Source organism: Coloeus monedula (assembly GCF_965178545.1).
Source record: "Coloeus monedula genome assembly, chromosome: 5".
Taxonomy (NCBI): domain Eukaryota; kingdom Metazoa; phylum Chordata; class Aves; order Passeriformes; family Corvidae; genus Coloeus; species Coloeus monedula.
In genome coordinates, this window is record NC_138785.1 from 63,073,565 (window position 1) to 63,093,885 (window position 20,321).

General features: G+C 36.6%; 1 protein-coding gene across 1 annotated transcript in view; it reads right to left on the reverse strand.

The window, feature by feature from the left end:
- The window catches only part of JAKMIP1 (janus kinase and microtubule interacting protein 1), a gene marked incomplete at both ends in the record, with an annotated part of 75,812 nt that overhangs the window by 18,749 nt on the left and 36,742 nt on the right, over positions 1 to 20,321 (reverse strand). The window contains 8 exons of the mRNA XM_082282374.1: positions 1,520 to 1,597; positions 4,773 to 4,841; positions 7,252 to 7,317; positions 8,284 to 8,337; positions 11,065 to 11,166; positions 14,196 to 14,294; positions 15,459 to 15,521; positions 19,259 to 19,342. Of these exons, the coding sequence (XP_082138500.1) occupies positions 1,520 to 1,597; positions 4,773 to 4,841; positions 7,252 to 7,317; positions 8,284 to 8,337; positions 11,065 to 11,166; positions 14,196 to 14,294; positions 15,459 to 15,521; positions 19,259 to 19,342 (615 nt within the window). The remainder of the gene's footprint in view (positions 1 to 1,519; positions 1,598 to 4,772; positions 4,842 to 7,251; positions 7,318 to 8,283; positions 8,338 to 11,064; positions 11,167 to 14,195; positions 14,295 to 15,458; positions 15,522 to 19,258; positions 19,343 to 20,321) is intronic.

Genomic DNA, 20,321 nt, shown 5'->3' on the forward strand with positions numbered 1-20,321 from the left:
TTTGAATCCAGCAAGCAAACGACCCACCAACAGCTAGAGGAGAAGGCTGGCAAGCAAAGGCTAAGGCAGGAGGGCAGGATGGACACAGACAGGTAGACAGAAAGCAGCAAGCGTGAGCAGTGAGAAGCATTCCACACAGAGTGCACGCATCCTCCCGGCATGGACTGACACCCAGGAGATGGGTCCTGTTCTACCAAAGGATTGATTCTTCCATTTAAGAAAGATTCAGAAGATAAGTCTGCAATCAATACCTGATAGAACTCCAAATCCTGATGCTGAACATTACAAATTTAATTAAAACAGATTTCCTTCTACTGCAACTGAATTGTTAAACCATCCTATAAAATAAAAAAACCAAAGGAAAAACAGTGAACAGAAATCTTGCTTTCCCTCTCTCTGGTCCTACTGACCTGACACCCATGGCTCACAGTCTATGTACTGACTAGGCTTAGTTCCAATTTGCCATAAGCAATGAAGGGAGGAACACTTGTATACACTAATCCCTCATCCATCTCCTGCTTCCTGCCAGATTCCTAACACGATCCTCATGTACTGACCAAAACTGGAGTACTTTGAAAAGCAGAGAACACAGGAGAACTTCACATTCACATGGGGAACTATACTCCCAAAAGAACAGCATCATGGCAGTGTTTCCCTGATTACTGGGTTTAGTATGATCCTATCAAAAACCAGCATCCAGACTAACAATATTTGGATCAAGAGCATCTGACCACATCCCTTTGGCCCTCATAACACCTTTGTGAGGTAGGTAATTCCATCCATATTAGTGATGCATAAACAGCTGCACAGAGAGGTTAAATGGCTTGCCCAAGGTCACAGTGCTAGAAATAGTGCCTGCTTGTTTTTATCTCTGTTACCGGCTCTGAGCACTAGACCTTGCTTCTTCTCTGAAAGCATTTTCCACATAAGAAACATTTACAATGTATAAATAGTGCTTCAGGCCATTTCCCGAAGTCTCACTATTAGCAAAGTTGTGTGTGCAGTTTTACCAATTCCTGGGTAATTCCTAGCTGTTGTTTATCCTGAGAAAAGGCAGGGTCGCAGGTTACCTTTTGAAAACCAGGAAGGGTAAGGTTGGATAGGATTGCACAGGAAGGAATCACATAGGAAGAACAGGCATTCCTGATTTAAGATAGGTTAGCAGCAGTAATACTTACAAATGCTTCAGGAAAAAAATACTGGAAAAGTTCTGAAGTAATTTCTGATGTATTTTACCAGTCATGGTTTTGTTCATACATAAACCAGCCTTTCCCATTCCAGATGTATCAACAAGATGTTTGCATCTCACAGAATAAAAAATGCAATGCAAAAATGTTACACTTGTAAGTACTACAATCCATTTCCTAAATTTTTGTTTAAGAAATAGTTGATTTCTTGTCTGGCAGAAAAAAAAATATAAGGTAAAAAAGAGACCTATTTGTAATTAAAAGGAAAAAACCAAACCTGCATTTTATCAAATCTGTTCGAACAGAAAGTTTAATGACTGTTCTTTTCCTACCATGTATGCCTGGTCCAGAGCTTGCTTCCTGTAGTCGAGTTCTTCCTCTAAATAACCCTTCTGTTTACTGAACAGGTCCTGAGCAATAATAAAAACAAGGGAGTGTTTGTTCTTTATCCTAATTCATAAAGAATCATAAATGCCATCATTTTTATGCAAGCTTTCCACTTGAAAGCAAAAGAAAACCTACAGCAAATGACCATGTTCATCTTAATGATATTTGGAATACCAAATCTACAATATTAACACTTCAAATATGTGTATCACATTAACAAGTAACCTAGAAAGCATTGACCTCTACACCAGAGTACAAACCTGCCTGGACCTGATAGAAGTGCACAAAGCAGCAAAAGGTGAGTGGGGATGTACATGCATTGGTCCAATAGCTGTAACTTGCACAGGGCAGGCCAAGGGAGGGAAAAGAGAAACACAAAAGAGGGCACTTTATGAAAATATCCCATGCATCACCCTTGCATGGGGAAAGCCCTAATTGCTGTTGTCTGATCTGTTCTTCTAGGGAGGAAACCCGAACAGGCAGGGCCACAGCTGGATTCTGCACCACCATCCCGTGACGTGTTACTGGAGCTGAAGTAACAACTTGGTCCTCAGCTTGTACAGGCAGAAGGCCAACTTGAAACAGGTAAAGTGATGCCCAGAGAGGTTGAGTGACTAGCTGAAGAGCTGGAGAAGTTTTCAAAATACAAAGATTTACAGGGATTGTTTACTTTTGTTCTTAAAAATCAAACTCCTCAGCTTTCACAGTTATTATATATAAACCCCACACAGACTGGGATTTCAGCAGAACTCAGTATCCAAAACATGATGTTTCAAGCGAGTAGTGGACATTCAAATGGTTGACTGATTAATCAAGCTTGTAGAGTGTTTTGAATCATAGAATGGTTTGGGTTGGAAGGGACCCCAAAGATTATTTAGATCCAACCCCCCTGCCATGGGCAGGGACACCTTCCCCTAGACCAGGTTCCATGATAGTACATAGAACATAAAATAGTTACTTAATTTAATTAGCTTTTCTTTCAAAACAGGTTTTCACACCCAAAAGAATTAGTACTAGACCAAAGCAGAAAAGCTCTTAGACTGAATTTAATATTTTCCATCATTCTTTCTTCTAATCAACAAACTTTTGCATTTCCTCAACCAATAGAATAAATGCCAAATTAAATACATAGGGTTCTTAAGATCACTAATTGCAGCTTTTATTAACAGTATTAAAAAATTCAAACATTGCTGTTCTGGTTAGTTTTACTGGATATGGGATTGCCTCAAAGTCACTTATTCGGCCAAATTTTGCCTTCAGACATATATGTGGACTTCTGACAACTTTTCTGTCAGTTTTCAGTGTAGAACTGGTGACTGTAGCAACACATAAGACCAGTATTAGACAATTCAGTGGAACAAGGTGCTACTTGTTCTCTGTATAAGAAGTATAATATTTATTATTAATTTATTTTGTAAACTTGGAGTTCTTTTAATTACCTATTCATTAGTACTGAAGGCAAACCCAAAGTTTAAGTCAGGCCTTGATCTTGGGGCTGGAATTTGGTTGACAACAGATAGGCATCTATTGCTATGATAGCCATTTCAGAATCTGCTGCTCCAACATATTCTAAATATGCTACTGGTCCTGAAGGGAAAGGGCCTCCAACAAGTCCTGTAGGACCTATTTCTCAGCCCTTTGTGGACATCTCCAGAACTCTGAGTTCAGAACTCTGAGTTCAGAACTCTGGAGAATGTGATATGGCATTAGACACCATGTTTATGCAGCTGAATGCCACCTTGACTACCCAGGTGGCTTGTTTTCTGACATGGATGGGTTACAGCAACTGCAAGGCTGAGGTACAGGATGAAACACCACCATGCACTGTGAGTGCACAGCAAAGGACAGGCCTGGTCCTGACTTTCTTACAGGTGTCTGACACCACAGAGGTAGATTGATTTGTCTGAGACTATAAAGTGGGTCAGAGCTACCACCAGACCCCAGAACAGCAATGCAGTTGCCCTGATCATGTTACGTCTCCAAAAGGCATAGTAAAAGCTGCCCACAGAAAGCAAAAGGGAAGAAAACAAGAATAGGACCTCAGACTCTCAACACGCGTTTCAAGGATGACTAAACCAGTGCCGTCTTTCTAAAAGTCTCATGCTAGAATATAATTTTGCAACTCATTGAGTCAATCATTAGGGATGCAGATTCCCAGATTGCTGTGCTAAACAAATAGATGCAAGGGCTGTCCTGAGTAAGGCTTGAAAACATCACAGATAATAAGGGGGAAGATAACATATCAAGTGATAAACCCCCTATTTTTTTCCAATGCTTTTTACAAAAGAATCTAGTATTTGTGGGCACTTTCCTTTCCCCAAGCCTTTGTATTTTTCCAAAACAAGAGTTAAAAATAAAGAAATACTACACATGGAAAGTATCTTATCTATGTTAAAGTACAATCAGTATGACAGGTTACACTCAACAGAGAACACAGTCTGAGCACTTCTTTTTTTGTTTGTGGCTCAAACACACACTTCTTCAGTGGCCCTGGGCAAATCACTTAACCTCCCTGTCTCATTGTCCTATTCTTTAGGATGAATGCAATGCTGCTTATTTATCTACCTGTAAAAGGTGTGGTGAGGATTAATCAGTGTTTGGAAAGCCATTTGAAGATGTGAAGCACAGCATGCATGGTAAAACAGTAAAACCAAGCACTCCTTCTAAAATTGTTCAACGTGGAAAAATAAGGTCAGTTTGTTCTTCAAGAGAGAAGAATGTTTTTGAGAAAACATTCTGTCTTTAGGCATGAAGACCAGGGGGCAAGAAAGGTCAACTGGAGTAAGAGGTCTTGACAGCTTGTCCAGAAGCTGAGTACCAGAGAGCAAAGATATACCCTTGCCAATTCTACTAGCATGACCCCAAGACTAAAAAGATGCTCCTGCTGCCCAAAAAATTAATACACAAGAAAGCACAAAGACAGTTTCACACTGTTTGGTTAATGTGCTCTGCAGTTACACCTTTGTGCCCTAATTTGTATATATTTTGCTATTTTCATTCTATATAGATTTGGAAGTTCCGTCTCACCCCAAAGAATACAAGCAACAGATTATTCTAGAAACCACTTGCTGATTTTACCATGAAGCCATCTCTGTTAACCAGAGAAAGTCAGCAAACCAGCCTGGGATGAAATATATACACATTCCCTTGAGATGAGTTTTAGCTAAATGAATTATACTTTTAGCTATTGTTCCTTACCTTTTCATTCTCCAGGTCTAACATCTTCTGTGTCAGTGCAGCTTCTGTTCCCTCTATCTGTTTCAACCACTACAGCAGTGTGAAGAGGAAAAAATAGAAAAGGAACAGAACTTTTGAAAAAGTTTCTCCAAACATTTTGCAAGTTTGTTGCCAACACTTCCAGGCATATGCTCCTCCCCATGCTATCTATTCACTCTAAATGAATAAAGAGGTTGTGAGAGCACAGGCAGAATGGAGGACTACAGAGACACACTGAAGACTAACGAGTGGAGGTTGCTTTCCTACAGTAAATTAAATGGGGTTTTTCCCTGTAAAGTTCAAGAAACAACATAGGTTTGGGTCAAGAATGCAAAACCAACCTGATTGTTTCTTACTCAAATGCCTGTTGGCCTGATTTGTGAAACCATCATCTGACTTCAGGCCTCCAGTCCTGCATTTTTCCAGAGGGCAATTTAAACAAAAGACAAGATAGAAAACTCGGCACTTAATTTTGCATGGTTTGCCGCACTCATTATGGGAAGAGGCTCCCTTGTAAAACTTTGGTAATGTAGAGGGAAATATAAAACAGACAGACAGACAGGTGGAAGCTCTTGTTGCTACTATGAATCCCTTATCATTATGGTGACATTCAAAACAATCAGAATGACCAACAGCCATTGCATTCCAAAAGTAAAAATTACACATCATAATAGCTAAATGCATGGATACAAGGTTCTTGCTTAATTACTAACCATCACCAGGATTATATTAGTGTTTCAATTTAAGTTTGTTGGAATGGATGGGAATGGTCAGTTCTGAATTGCTTCATTTCATTTCCCTATTGGTCTACAATAAGGGCCCATGACTAGCTTACAGAGAGCAGATTTTAGACTAATGCTTCTTTTTGCAGCACCAGCTCCCATTCAAACCAACCACAGCTTTGCCACTGGTAATTATCCCTTTCCTCAAATACCTTGTTTACTAACACTGGACTACTCATATCTGCTTTAAATCTTTTGGTAACCATTGTACATCAACTCCTTTAATTTAGTGTTTTGGTGAATTCACTAGGGCTCAGACTCAAAGGAATTAATGACATACTAGCTTTTTCCCTAAAGATCTGGATAGGAAATTTCAAATAGACGTTTACAAACAAACAAAATGTGAATTCATTACTTCATCATTTTGAACCTTCCACTTTAAGCGACTGATGAATGAAAACAGAAATTTGTTTTATCTCTTTAGCAGGTTAGCTTTCTACAGAAAAAAATTAACAGGAACACCATATTGCCCAGAGATTCTATTTTCACCATCTTCGTTTTCTTCATTTCAACAGTGACAAGCTGAAGATATTCCTAAGGAAAGCCTCACCACTGATATTCAGCAAGACCGTGAGCATTCTGAACCTTTCAAATCAATGGAAATGGGAAATCCTGAGCATCTCTCACAGCTACCCTCAATCAAGTGAAGGGCTGTTTGCAAAAATTACAGGTCCAATTTTTTTGAAGGTATGCAAACAATACACAAAAAGAAATGTTTATTTTGATCTTTCTATGCCTGTTAGCCTTTCTGGAACCAAGGGGCACAGGAGACACAACCATGTGTTTTTAGGATGCTATATCTTAGCCTTTTATAGTAGGGTTCTTCCACTTTCATGTTTTGGATGTAAAGTGCTAAAATCATCACCTTCTCTTTTAATGCCACAACACAGTGAAAACCACAGGGATTTTAGCTCTTTTCCCCATTTTTATTTTGCTTATAGCAATTACTTAAATTAATGATTATTAAATTACCTAATGTAGATTATTTACTTTAATGTATTTAGGTAAGTAGATTATCAAAATTATATCAATTAAAGCAATTATTAAAATTGCTCAAATTTTAATTTAAAATCTCTGATTCTGAATTTCAACAATACATCAGGAAAGATTTAATAGAAACACATGAAAAGGATGCACAGATCTTCTTCAGAGAAATATTCAAGTCTTTCTGAGTTCTAAATGTCACCCTTATTCATATACAGATAATACTCTCTGGCAGTAAAGAACTAGCCATACAGAAATGAGTGACCTGATTGATTACTTATCTTGTGCAAACTACTTTTTTCTCTATGTCCACTGATTTACAGAGGAAAGGACCACTGACTACTGTGAGCTTTTTCAGTCATCCACAAAAATGAGCCCAAGACGGACCATGGGCACCTTACATCTCTTCCCAGAGCACTGAGGACACCAGCAATTCTCTGAATTAAGTCTCTTGTGTTAAGTGGATTTTATGCCAAGGGAATATTTCCAAAACATGTTTTTATTTTTAAACTGGGTTTCTTTCTTAAGTTTGGCTTTACCTCAAGACACCACAATCCCAACATTCATGTAAGGATGAATACATGCTCCAATTCAGATGACCTGAACAGAAAAGCCGTGCTTCCCTGGCAAAGTTATGAGGTATCTTAGAAGACATGGTCAGTTTTTAGCAGAGAAAAATATTTATTGAATTCTACCTTTTCACAGAGGGAAAGCACAGTCCCAGCTTGGATTATTGCAACCTGCTCTTCATTTCTCAAATTCTAAAACACAAAAAGATGCATTTTAAATTGGATTAAAAATTCATCCTTTAACACAAGCAGTAAGTTTTAACCATACTTTAAAAAATAAATCAGTTATAACATTTAGGATTATAGACATGACCAAATAGGATCCCATGACTGAAAGTACTGAAAGTTAAACCAAGGGTGCTTAGTTCTACTCTATTTCAGCATACCAGCCCCACAACACTTTCAACAGATCATTCAATGAAACAGATCATTCAATGAAAATTAAGTGGTTTCAGTCAGGGATTTTGCAATTCTTTTCCTATTTTTGCCAGTTCACTGGACTAAGCAAGTGAATCTCCTCTTCATGCACTTCAGACTTCCAATTAAAGAAAACAATGCGAAGAGTAAGTATCATAGAAACCTCCACAGGACTTGCAACATAACATGCAAATCTAGAACTTTAAAGTAGTATTATAAAGACATCAATCTGTTAAACCTAGCGATAATCTGGACTCAGCTCCCCAGATGTTTGTGCCCCAAATATGTGACCAAGATTTTACATTGTATTTAGCAATAAAGAGGAAAAAGGGGAGACAGGTAACCTTGCCCTTCTCCCAGAAAATCCACTCCTGGCAGTGATAGCCTTCACAGCAGAAGGTGCTACTATTACTACTCAGGAGGGATAATTCACAAGCAACTTGGTCTGGCTTTGACCTCTGGTTTGTATCTTTTCACTTTGCCTATTACAGTACTTTTTTTCCATGTCATTCAGTCAAGACCAAATCCTACCTTAAAAAAATACACCTTGCACAACCACCAGTTTAACTAAAAAGTTTCATGTTGTAAAAGCATTTCCTAACCATTCATATTTTTCATAAAAATACAGGCATATAAAAATCATCCTGTGCATTGTCTTGGATGTCAGTATTTGCTGTGGGGAAAAAAATGCTTTAAATTAACCATGAAATTGAAGGTACATTTAAAAGTAAAAATTGTTACCCCATTATCTCCAAGAATATCTAGCTTCTTCATAAGCTCAGATATATTCACGTCCTGAAAAAGATGTTCAACACTTACTTTTTATGAAGTAGGTGAGAAACAGTTTTTGTATGCTACATTTTATGTATCATTTATCCACTTCTGCATCCTAAAAGACTTCAAATGTAAGTAAGTGAAACATTAGTTTTGCATCACAATTACAAAAGGGTTACTGATACTTTCAAAGACAAAACCAAAAATCACTCTGAATTATGACAAGCAACCTGGATGTCTGTGCATGAGGGCAGAATGTCCCTGTATCATTCACACATCATCTGGCTAATGTGCATGGAGGAAAGATTAAAACTGATAAACAGGCTTAAAAGTCGTAAAGATAAAGGGCTTAAAAAACTTTTTTTTGTTTGTTTGGAGTGGAGCACCAACCACATCAAGCTACAGAAGTTAAAAGGACAGAGAGCACGACAAATAATTGCTAAGGTTTGCTGGGTGGCTTGCTTTTTATTTTCTTTGTTAAACAAAACTGTGGAGATTCAAATTAGCCTTACAGTGGCAGAAGGGAATGTGCACAGTGGGCTGAACATGCTCCTGTAAATATTATTAGCTCACAGTCATCTTTCTGATTAGAAAGCCACCTTTTGCTGCCACTCAGCTCTCAGATAACTAACCAAACAGCCCATCCTTATTAAGGCTCAGCCACTGAAATACAGAAAACCACTCCTCTGATTCAAAAGAGAGAGGAATAAATTCATGGAATCACAGGATCATAGAATATGCTGAGCTGGAAGGGATGCATCAGGATCATTGAGTTCAACTCCTGGCCCTGTACATCACCATCCCCAGGAGTCACACCATGTGCCTGAGAGCAGTGTCCAAACACTTACTGAACTCTGTCAGGCTTGGTGCTGTGACCACTGTCCTGGGGAGCCTGTTCCAGTGCCCAACCACACTCTGGGGAAGAACCTTTTCCTGATAAAAATCACATGATGTCTGTATTTAACACTGTTCCAGGGTCCGTTCCTTGGCCCCAGAACTCTATTTAAGTTTAAAAAGTTGTTGGAAAGGGTCATGGAACTGTTTAACCAGTAGTAATCACATTCTCCTGAACTATCCCAAGTTTGGTCTGCAAGTTAACATGGACCAGGGACCATTTCCACTGACAGCTTGCATGCAGCCATGCTATTTGAAGGCAGGAAGCCTTGATAACATGGGAATAGACCAATTTGTGTTAGTCCAAAATGCTTAATACACATACATAAAGCAAAAGAGCCTTGTTAAATGCTGCCACCCTCAACTTCTACTCATATTCAGCACTTAGGAAAGGCCCACATGGCACAGGGCCATGTGTTGTGTTCAAGTTGTTCTATCCTGAGAAGTTCCCTCCCTCCTTCCCCAAAAACTTCAGGGGTGTTCCCAAATGCTACCCGCTAACTTCTTTACCCCACCAGTAACACTAGGGAAGAATGGAATTTACTAAGACATGAAAGTTCTTGCATCTATTGAGCCAGAAATAATCATTCTAATTAATTTATTTCCATATGACGCATAAAGGAAGAATCAGAAACCGAATCAGATTTTGCATCATGCTGGAATCTACAATTGCTACTGATGGCTAGTAACTTTGAAAAACACTGAAAACAGATAAAAGGTCAACTATTTCACTCTGCCCATATTAGGTGAATGCCCCACCTTCCAGGTAAACAAAGTGAAAGGCAGATTGAAAAGAACCCACCTGTTAAAGCATATCCCAGATGACAATGGAAAAAAATAGGAATTATGGATTCTGGTACACTGTACCTGCTACAGCCAACATGCAGATTAGAAAAACAGATAAGCTAAAAGCAGGTCTGCCTCTATTTGTAGATAATATGCTAATGGATGACTCTTGGTGTGGTTTGAGGGATAAGTATCCAACCAAATCTCTAGGTAAGAATCATCCTTTAACTAGGCAGCTTCCTAAATATATGCAGCCAACAATTTCAGTTTATTTCCTCTAGAGATCGTACTGTGCTCATTAAAGAACTGAATAGCAACAAGCCTCCTATAAGAGGACTTGTAAGCACAACTAAAAATACGACCATATATCACTAGTGCGTGGCTCTGAGATTATACTTTAGTTACTTGTAGAAAAGTTACCCTGGCCTGTTGTGCAACATTACTGACAACACAAGTCTGAATTCAATCTTAAGTGAACTAGCATGAAAATCAAGTTGCATAAATAGCCTGTTTGTGGGGGAACAGGAGTGAAGAGAGTACTTCTTGCCTCCTTATATCAGAAGCTCATCAAGGGAGATCTTGATGTTTATCTTGTTCTTGTACAAGAGTTCCACCTATCTGAATGAGTTTTTGATCAGGCACCTCGTGCTTCAAGGCCCTCATCCTTGGCAAATAACTTAAGCATATTCATTCAACAAACAAAAGGTTTCACTAAATTGAGTGTAAAATAAGAACTGAATGTCATATTTTGAAACTTAGATGAAGACATTTAATATCACAAACCATGTACTGCAGCAAGCCTGACAATTACGTTAACATCCACATTCTTCCCTAGACCAAATGTAAATTATCTTGATTGACCAGCCTTCAGTTTCACTGCGGAACTCTTGACAGATGACCAGAATATATTCTTATGAAACCGTTTCCCCAGTTAAAAATATCTTTTCTTACTAAATTTATTTTTTCACATTTTCTTCCTGCAAGTGTCAAACCATTTGTCTGGATACTAGATTGGTCATTCAAAAAAGGTTCCTAGCCATCCAACTGTTTGTAGTGCTCTGCATATACCTTTATTCCTTCCTGATGGCAGAACAGTTGAAGTGCACTTCCATTGTTTTCAGGGAAGGTGGTTATATGAAGATTAAATGCTGGCGATCTTCGTTCTCTCTCCTGAGGAAAGATTTGTTTAGAAACAACATTTGTGATTATACATTGACATTTATTCCCCACCTCTACAAAACATACTTCTACATTAAAAAGGCAGATTCCTGTTCCCACTCCAAATCTATGGTATTTCCTATTACTTTTACCATATTTGAAGAATTTTGGCTAAATACAAAAATAGTGTTAGCTGCCAACTGATTCCACGCACACAGTTTCTGCAAAGTTACCTGATGCTCCCCAGCTGCAGAACCCTTGCAACAGTGGCCCTAATTGATTGCAGCCCTAAAACACTCTGCAGGTTTTTATGTTGATTATAACCTTATTTAACTACTTTTTTTTTCATGGAACAATAAAACAATTCAGAAAGAAGAATCTGCAGAAAAAAAACCTGAACTCCATCATGAAATAGTATTATTGAAGATTTTCTCACTATAATTAAACCTGCGTGCCTGCTCCTTGTTTATTCTACAGTCTCTTCCTATTAGAGCATTTAAAATCCCCATTCATATTCACTGCACAACCCAGGATGTCAGAATATGCTGAAAGGCAGCACTGTTCTACAGTTATGATGTTATTTGTGCCAAAACGAAAAATTATGAATTTCCTTTTATCTAAAGCTATAGTATATCTAAAACTTATCTAGTCCATGTACATGACTTCCATGCATTTCTTCAAAATACCAACCTATTATTTATTCTGAAGGCAGAAACAACATAAAATAATAAACAAGCAATTTTACCTAAATTAAATATTAATGTGCCTGTGAAAAATGACTGGACTGAAGGCTCTGGGCAACCAGGGCACTGGATCTTACTCTGAATTCTCTCTGGCCATGAGAACATGAGCAAGAAACACCAGATTTCATCTCCATATTACAAGGGGACACTGTGGCAACATGAGCTTTCATTTTCTCACTGAGAGAGAGCACTACTACAAATATTTTAGTTCCTATGACCATCCATGTATCACTCCATTTTCTAAATCACAAAGGAGGTGCTTTAATTGATACGGCAGGCAGGCTGCATCCATTCACTTAAGCAAGTTACAAAGCATGGCAAATCTTGTTCATTAACTAGTTTAAACCTAATCTGAAACTACAATGTAGAGAGAAAAAAAAAAAAATCTCCATAGTCTATGCATTTTTCCCCCTCAGAGGTTTTATTTTAGATAATATCTACATCGAGAGTCTAATTCTGAAATGGGCTTAAATAATGACTTAGCTGTTGTAAACCAAAACCAGAACTTTAATTCTTATCAAAATTCAGTTAGGATTTTAGATACTGTTAAAAATTCATCAGTTGCTATTGCATTCAACTCACCTAAACTTGCTTGCTTTAATTGATAAATAAATGATTGTGTTTTATACTTTACCTAATTTTCATCTGAAATAACTGCTCTAAAAAATACTGTCCTGATTACCAGAAGAATTGATGGTTTTCCTAAAGCATTGCATTGTCAGTCACATTTGTGTCTACATGCTTGTCTACGAAGGAAAAAGTCTTTTCTTGCAATCAAACAAAAATACTTCCATTGTTATTCTGTGAAAGAAGTTTTCTAAGCTTTGGCACATGACAAAACTTGACATGACACACCGAGCTCTTTTTGATGTGATTCTTCCATGTGAAAAATACATTCATGAAGGATGTATTGAAGAATATTTGTTAGTTTCCTATGAAATCTTTTTTGGATAGTTTTACTTCGAAGAACACCCACACTTTAGGAAGCAGTTTCTAGTGCAACTGCCAATTCAAATGCTAAATTGTTCTATATTTTACTTTACAGTTATTTAATAAAATATGAAGATATGTATTAGAAAGCATATTTATTTTTCTGAACATCTACTGAAATTCTAATAGCCTAAATTCATCATTTTGAATATAATGTGCTACGACATCAAAACATATGGTTGATAAAGGATGAAAAAAAGATTAAGAAATGTCAGACAAAAAGAACATCCACATAACAGGAAGACATGACATTTTCATCTTTATCAGAGAAGTTACACATGCCAAGATATTTGGTGAAACGTGCTGGGTGATAAAAATGGAGGAGTGACAATGACAGGTTTCTTGAAGAGTGTATTCTAAGCAGTGTTAGGAATGCTGGTGATCTTTGAAACTGAACAATGTGTCATCAGGCAATACGACCATGTGACAACTGTGCATCACACACAGCTACTTTAGTGTTATTAATTCAACATGAGCCCAGGTTGTGAGGGGATGAGAACCATTGCTTTTTACTGTAATCACAAGCTACATGTTCAAAGTGTTAATAACAAATACATTTACTTATTTCATTTATGTAAAATATAGAATATGTTTGCTATAGGCAACATATTAGTTTCACATACAGAAGTTGTATTTGTGCTTCACCACTTTTCTTTGACATTGCCAGAGGTTTGGTTTTTTTCTCATTTTTCATTGACTGAAGCCAATTATTTCCAGTCCCTGACCACTTTAAACCATGAGAAAATGGATTTAAAGTAAGAGGAATTCTTTGGAAGCTGTTACCAAAATGTGTTCTTTTTAAGATAAATTTACTTCATATGAATGTTGTCAATCTTAAATCAATGTGATTTAAATCAGTTATACATTGATGTAATGGATGTGTCAGATCTTTAGTCAGATCACTGCATGCAAGATGTGAGAAGGTGTGTTAATTTAATCAATGCCAGCCAAGGCTGTAGCATACATACCGAGTGATTTTACATGCAGGAAAGGAGCAGTTATGGAAATGAAACAAATAAAAAAGGCAAAATATTGCAAAACAAAATATTTTATTAGATGAAAACCAAACTATATGCGATTTATATTAGCTATATTACATCTTTATAAACATTAGTGAGCATTCTCTCCAAAACATTAAGGCAGTGGCATCAATTTCATTATCCCAAGATACAACATTTAAAAAATAGATACCTAAGCAACTTCCCTTAAACATGCACCAGACATCAGTAATCTTTACAGGAATTTCAGCTTGGGTTCAAACATAATTTCTGCTCCATTTGAGAGTTTGCAACAGAGAGAATCTCTTACTTCAAGCTCTAGCACTCTGAATTCTAACAGCTCATTCTGGTCTTTTGCATCTTGCATCTCATTCTTCAGCTGATGCTCTTCTTGTTCCATTCTGTAAATCTGTGAGACAAACACAACACAGTAACACCCTGTAAGCACTAAAAAAGATACTGCAAAGAGTTACAAGCCACGTGTTTAGACAAACTGTTCATTATTTCCATTTTTCATTACACATCGATAGATGAAAGATAAAAAGGAACATCACATCAGAAAGTATTTCTGAGAACTGTGAGCAGAAAATGGTCAATGTTCTCTTAGAGTAATAATCTGGAAGTAACATAAAAGTGATATGAATATTGTATCTAACTAAGTTAAGCAGTAGAAGTTTTATTTTAAAATCCAGCAAATAAAACTGAATTACATTAACATTTGAGTAGACTGTTCTCACTGTCTTTGCCTAATTAGACATCTAATTTTTACAGTATATGAAAGACAACAATAGAGTGGTTTTAATGACTACTTTTTAATTTGCCAGAATTTTGCCTTGGGGCACTAACAATGACAAAGTAGAAATTCAATACTGGCTATTAATTATGCCAACTAATAGCTTTGGTCTACTGTCTAGTTTAACTGGGAAATCTCTTCCGTTGTATGAAACTAAAAAGAAGTGTAACACAATGTACTTTACATAATGTACTTTAACATCTATAACGTCCATGTAGGCGTCCAAATAAATTAAACCTGGCTGTAGCTACTTTTAGTCATGATTTTTTATTTGGTTATCTTATTCCTATTATATTAATATTAAGCTACTAATTAACAAAATTAGTTCTTTGATTTCCTGAGTGAAAGCCAACTTTCCCACCACTATCAAAGAAGAACAATGCAGATGCTCAGCTCTGAGTATCTCGGAGAGTTAATATAATAAGCATAAAATCAATCAGTATTACTTAACATTTGGAAAAACTATAAAAAGGTTGAAGGGAGCAGGCAATTTTGTTAGTGGTCAGGACAATAATAATCGTTGTGTAACTGTGTTTCTGTGGAAACTAGAAACATCAGCCAGCTTGGGATCTACTGGTGGCTATACCTGTAATTCCACAACAAAGAGCAGCTTCGATTCCTGAAGAATCTAAAGGCATACTGGTACTTTAACCAGAGCCTTTTATTTGAACTTCTGTTCCTGGCGAGCAATAAAGCAATTTCATGCTGATTTTATAGTGCTTAGTGCGTTCAATTTCTTTTATGATAAAGGGCAGCAACGGTGAAAGTATACCCACATACCTTCTCTAGCAACTCCTGATTTGTTCTAATTAACAGCTGCTTTTCTTCTACCCATTTTGAATCCTGTGAGGAAGAAGAGGATTAAGAATACATGTATTTCACTAAACAAGACAAATGAATGACCACAATAATTAGAAGATTGCAGATGTCATTGTACATTCAAGTACAAAATAGTCATGCATTGAAAAATAAAGCTATCATAACTATTTCAAGGATGTACAGCATTTTATACCACAGTGAAAATAAAAGTTCTTTCATTTCCTGTAGCAGTCTCTTGTTTCCTAGTATGTTCCAGCTATGTTCCAGCTAGCATGTACTTTAAAATCTTTACATGTAGCAATTGTGGGTCACCACAGCTATATACTTTATGTCATTTTAAAAAAATTTATTTACTCAACTGAACTCAAAACTATTGCTTTCCATTGCAAAGGTTTGGGAACTTTCTTGCAAAATCATCCCATTTTAAGTGGTGCAATGCAAATCCAACAAGAGTAAGGGAAGAAAACCCTTTAATTATCCCAAATGATCAAAAATAAGCTTCAGCAATGTACAGTTAATTACCCTCTGCTAAAATTCTGAGAATCTGGCTAATACACAGTGCTTGTGACAAGAAATTCAAGGCTGTGGAGGAAGGGAAGTGATGCAAGAGATTGTATACTCAGTTTGGAAACTGTATTTCTAACTAATCACTTGTTCCAAAACACTTCTTTCCTTTTAGGTTTTCCCATGGCTACAAGAGGCCTCATCAAATATCCCTTTAAAGAACCAAGCTACAAAAACTCATGGCCAGGCATAGCTGGACATTCAGATTTAATGGATTATAGGTCTTGTTTTTCCTGTAGAGAAAACTGTTTACATAACCTTGCTCATGCTGCTCTAAAAAGTTCAGTAAAACACTATCCAACACTGAATATGCCATGCTAATTCTAGATCAAACTATTTTCTAGATGCAGGCCATGATTTATTTAAAATCTAAATGCCTTCACTAAAGTATTAAGGACAATACATTCTTTTTCAGGAAGGTATTTGCACATTGATGTTGCACAAGGAATCAATGAAATCTGGATATCCCAGCCCATCAAATATCCTTGAAATGTCAGTCTAAAGTATTGTGATACTACATTCACTCCAATTAGCATTTTTAAAAAAAGTTTAGTTTTTCTACCTACTGTCCACTACAATTTCATATTCTACTGTTCTTTCTCTTTTTTCCACTCATACACAAAGATGCATTTCATGTAATAAACAAGCTCTTCATGGTTGTGATGTTTTAAGTATAACATACTAAAATGACTACTGAAAAGGCGTAACACTTTTAAAGAATTTTTGAGGCAAGTGAAATAAATAAATAAATAAAAATCTGGTATCTAGTTTAGTAAAACTAAAACTGAAAACTAGCATTTTACTAAGGTCAAGGAATGAACAAAGAGTTGCATACACAGACTTGGGGTGGATATCCCAATGCATGGATATGGTAAACATACCCACATGGTAAGGTTCAACAGCTATGTCAGACCTGCAGCTTCAACTACTCCAGTTCACACAAGCAGAAAATAAAGATCAATCTGCTCTACTGATAATAAATTTCTGTGTCTTTCTTGATGGAGTCCAACTACACTTCCTTAGGAAACCTGAACTCCAGCAGAATTGTATTTACACACCAGATCAGTGAGACAGTTGAGCATTCATCCATCTGGCACATTATATACTCCAATATGTTTAGATTTATTTACCTTTATTAATATTTTTTAATAATTTCTTCACTTAATAGAAAGTTTCTTATGCATGCACCTCAATGTACCTTGCAGAACTGAATTATTAGTTTTGTGTTACTACTGGGGGAATACTGACAGGTCCAGCCAGAAAAGAGATTAACAAAAGCCATTGACAGTTACTTTGAAATTACACATAAATTGTTATAAACCAAGCTTCATATAATTTTTTAACAATAAGCTTCTAATCTCATGCTCTGAATTTGACTTCAGGGAAATTGTAAAGGTCTTTGCTACTTCTGTTTCCTAAAGCTTGTAAAGTAAGACTAAAATTTTCTGGAATAATACATTTGGATCTTTTGATTCATTATTTCCTTTACAAACACACTTTAGGGACTGGCTTCCAGAATGAACACTTCACAATTATTGTTAAATCATCATCACTACCATGACCATCTAAATGACAAAGTAATAATAATTTTAAAAAAATCACATAGTGCACAAAGAATTCAGTTTATCATCACAACCATTTATTTTGTTGAGTGTAAATACTAACAGGTCAGGAGAACCAAGCAGGTGCTAGAGCTCCAAGGAAGACATTGTGATCCCCTCTGTGGAAAGCTAATGCTCAGTGTACAAACCAGCCCACTAGAAACAACATCACAGTGCTCCTTGTCACATCCCTGTTCACCTTCTCAGGATTACGGAGAGATATGAAGTTGAAAATGTGGTTCTGAATCTCAAAGTGATAACTAATTAAATTCTAATTTCCAGAGATACCTTTTTGAGATAACACGCTGAAGAAAAATCACAGAAGTAATTCCTTACATGGGTATCCAAATTTATGTCTCTTATTTACATATACAGTACTCATATTACGCACTTTAACAATCAGCTATTTTGTTAATATTTTCAACTACACAGCAATTTGCCCACAACATCTTCCTCATCAACACACCAAAATAGCAGCAGTAGATGCTTGAGAGGTCTTTGGTTTCATTTATTCTTCCAGAAGTTCAGTGGGCCATCATTTTTGGATTGATAACATATTCTCAATTTTTAGTAATATTGTATTTACATGGAATTCACTAAGCAAATTGAAATTTGTTTGGAAGCTAGCATAAATTATTTTTGCCCTTTATTTGAATATGGTCGCCAAAATTTGCATTTTTACAGAATCTTACAAAAAATTTTTCTTACAAAGAATAAAGCATAAAAATAGTGTTATCATCCATCTGGCATTATATGTAGGTTGGTTGTGTTCATTGCTACAGGATCATCAGTCTTTGAAATGTAAATCTATAGCTAGTGCTATCTTTTTTTATTACTATAAGCTACCTGCAATTTTAAATTCTTATTTCAAATAAAAAAAGCATAAAATAACATCTCCCCAGTTCCTACTGTGTGTTCTAGCAATTACACGAGTGAACAACTTGCAAATGCATGCTCATAACTCTTAATCAGACTTCCTGAGGGCCCTAGACAATATTAAATATGCATCAGTAGATACATCTTTGGTGAGTATTTACATATATTATATATACTGAAGCATAAGGCCTGATTTTACTTTGTGTGATGGTTTGGGAATCTGTAAGCAATGGGCTCCTCTGAGACTTGAAACCCAGGAGAGTAACACCACAAGTGGCTTCCAGTAACCTGACAGGCTCAGTGTTCGTATCTCTAGTGTGTCTAAAAGCTAAGGGGTTTTCTTAATTTTTCTTCGGTACACACCAAAAATATTCTCCAGTACAAATCTAGAAAATTTGTTTTACTAGAATTTATAACAAATACTAACAAAATGGAAAAGAGGCAAAAGGCCTTCACCAAATGACAATGGGAACAGAATGTGCATGTACACATGGTTATTTTGATACTATGCTTTAGTGTATTATGTGTTAGAAAATGAGTCTGTAATGACATTTTCTTAGGCTGCAAAACCCTTTCCTTTATTTAAGCACCCTATTGCTGCAATGGCAATTAAGCTGCATCATTCATACCAACACACCAGTAAGCAACGAAGATGGCAAGGGCACCACTGCATGCAGCACAGAAAATGATGTGGTAGAGGACATTGAGAGAGCCTTTTACCTGTCCTTTCTCGATTAGAGCTTTCTCCAGGTCCTCAATTTTTGCCTGACACCTGAGAAGATCAGCTTGCAGTTGTTCACGAGTCTGGGGAAAAAAAGAAATCAAAAGTAAAGATATTTTCTACTACTTTATGGGCTGTCTAGTCAGCTTTTAATGTTTTTCAATAAAATAATTGCTTTTGTGTTTATGTTAAAAAATATTTGAAGCTGTCAGTTTAACGGAATTTTTCCTTCCTAGCCTAAAAAGATGTTAACATCACATATTCAGTGACAAAGTTCTTACCAGGGGAAGAAAAAAATAAATTTAGGAACTGAAAGAGCTCTAAGAAACTATTCATAAGCTTTAGTAATTTAAGGCAATTGGGGGAAAAGGGACAAGGGAGAAAGAGAATTGCATTAAGCACTGAAAAAGGCCTTTAGGTAAATAAAATATATTGACCCGAAATAATTTACATGTCCCATAAAGAGCATACACTGGTCAGTTTTCCTCATTTACACACTTACTACACTCACCACTACACTATAGTAGGTATTACTCCCTAAGTCCAGTGATGCCCTAGAAGGGACTGGATCCTACAAGGTACTAAACAAAAAAGGATATAAAATAAAGCATGTTTCTGGAGACCCTCAGGCACTGAGCTCCTTGAGCTACAATTTCCCCCCCCGCTTCAGATACTTTTTCACCCAAGCAGTTTAAATATTCCTACAGGGATTTCCTCCTGCATCTTTTCATCTTTGCATCCTTGTTTACCTTACGTGTCATCTAAAAGTAATAGGAAATGTTCATCCCACCAAAATAAACCATGCAAAAAGCTAGTTTCTGATTCACTCAAGAGATGGATTTGCAGGGATGCAAGAAAAAACCCAAAATGCCACTAAAAAGAAATAACAACAATTTCCAAGTCTACAAAAAGTACAGTCTGCAAATGCCTGCCAAATAAATTTTTAAAAAGCCCATGAAGGCAAAGAAAATATAAAATGGCATCTCATAATTGTCAAATAGATGGCTGCCCCAGAAATCTTACTCTAATAGTAGATGGAATTATTCCCCCCATCCTAATTCT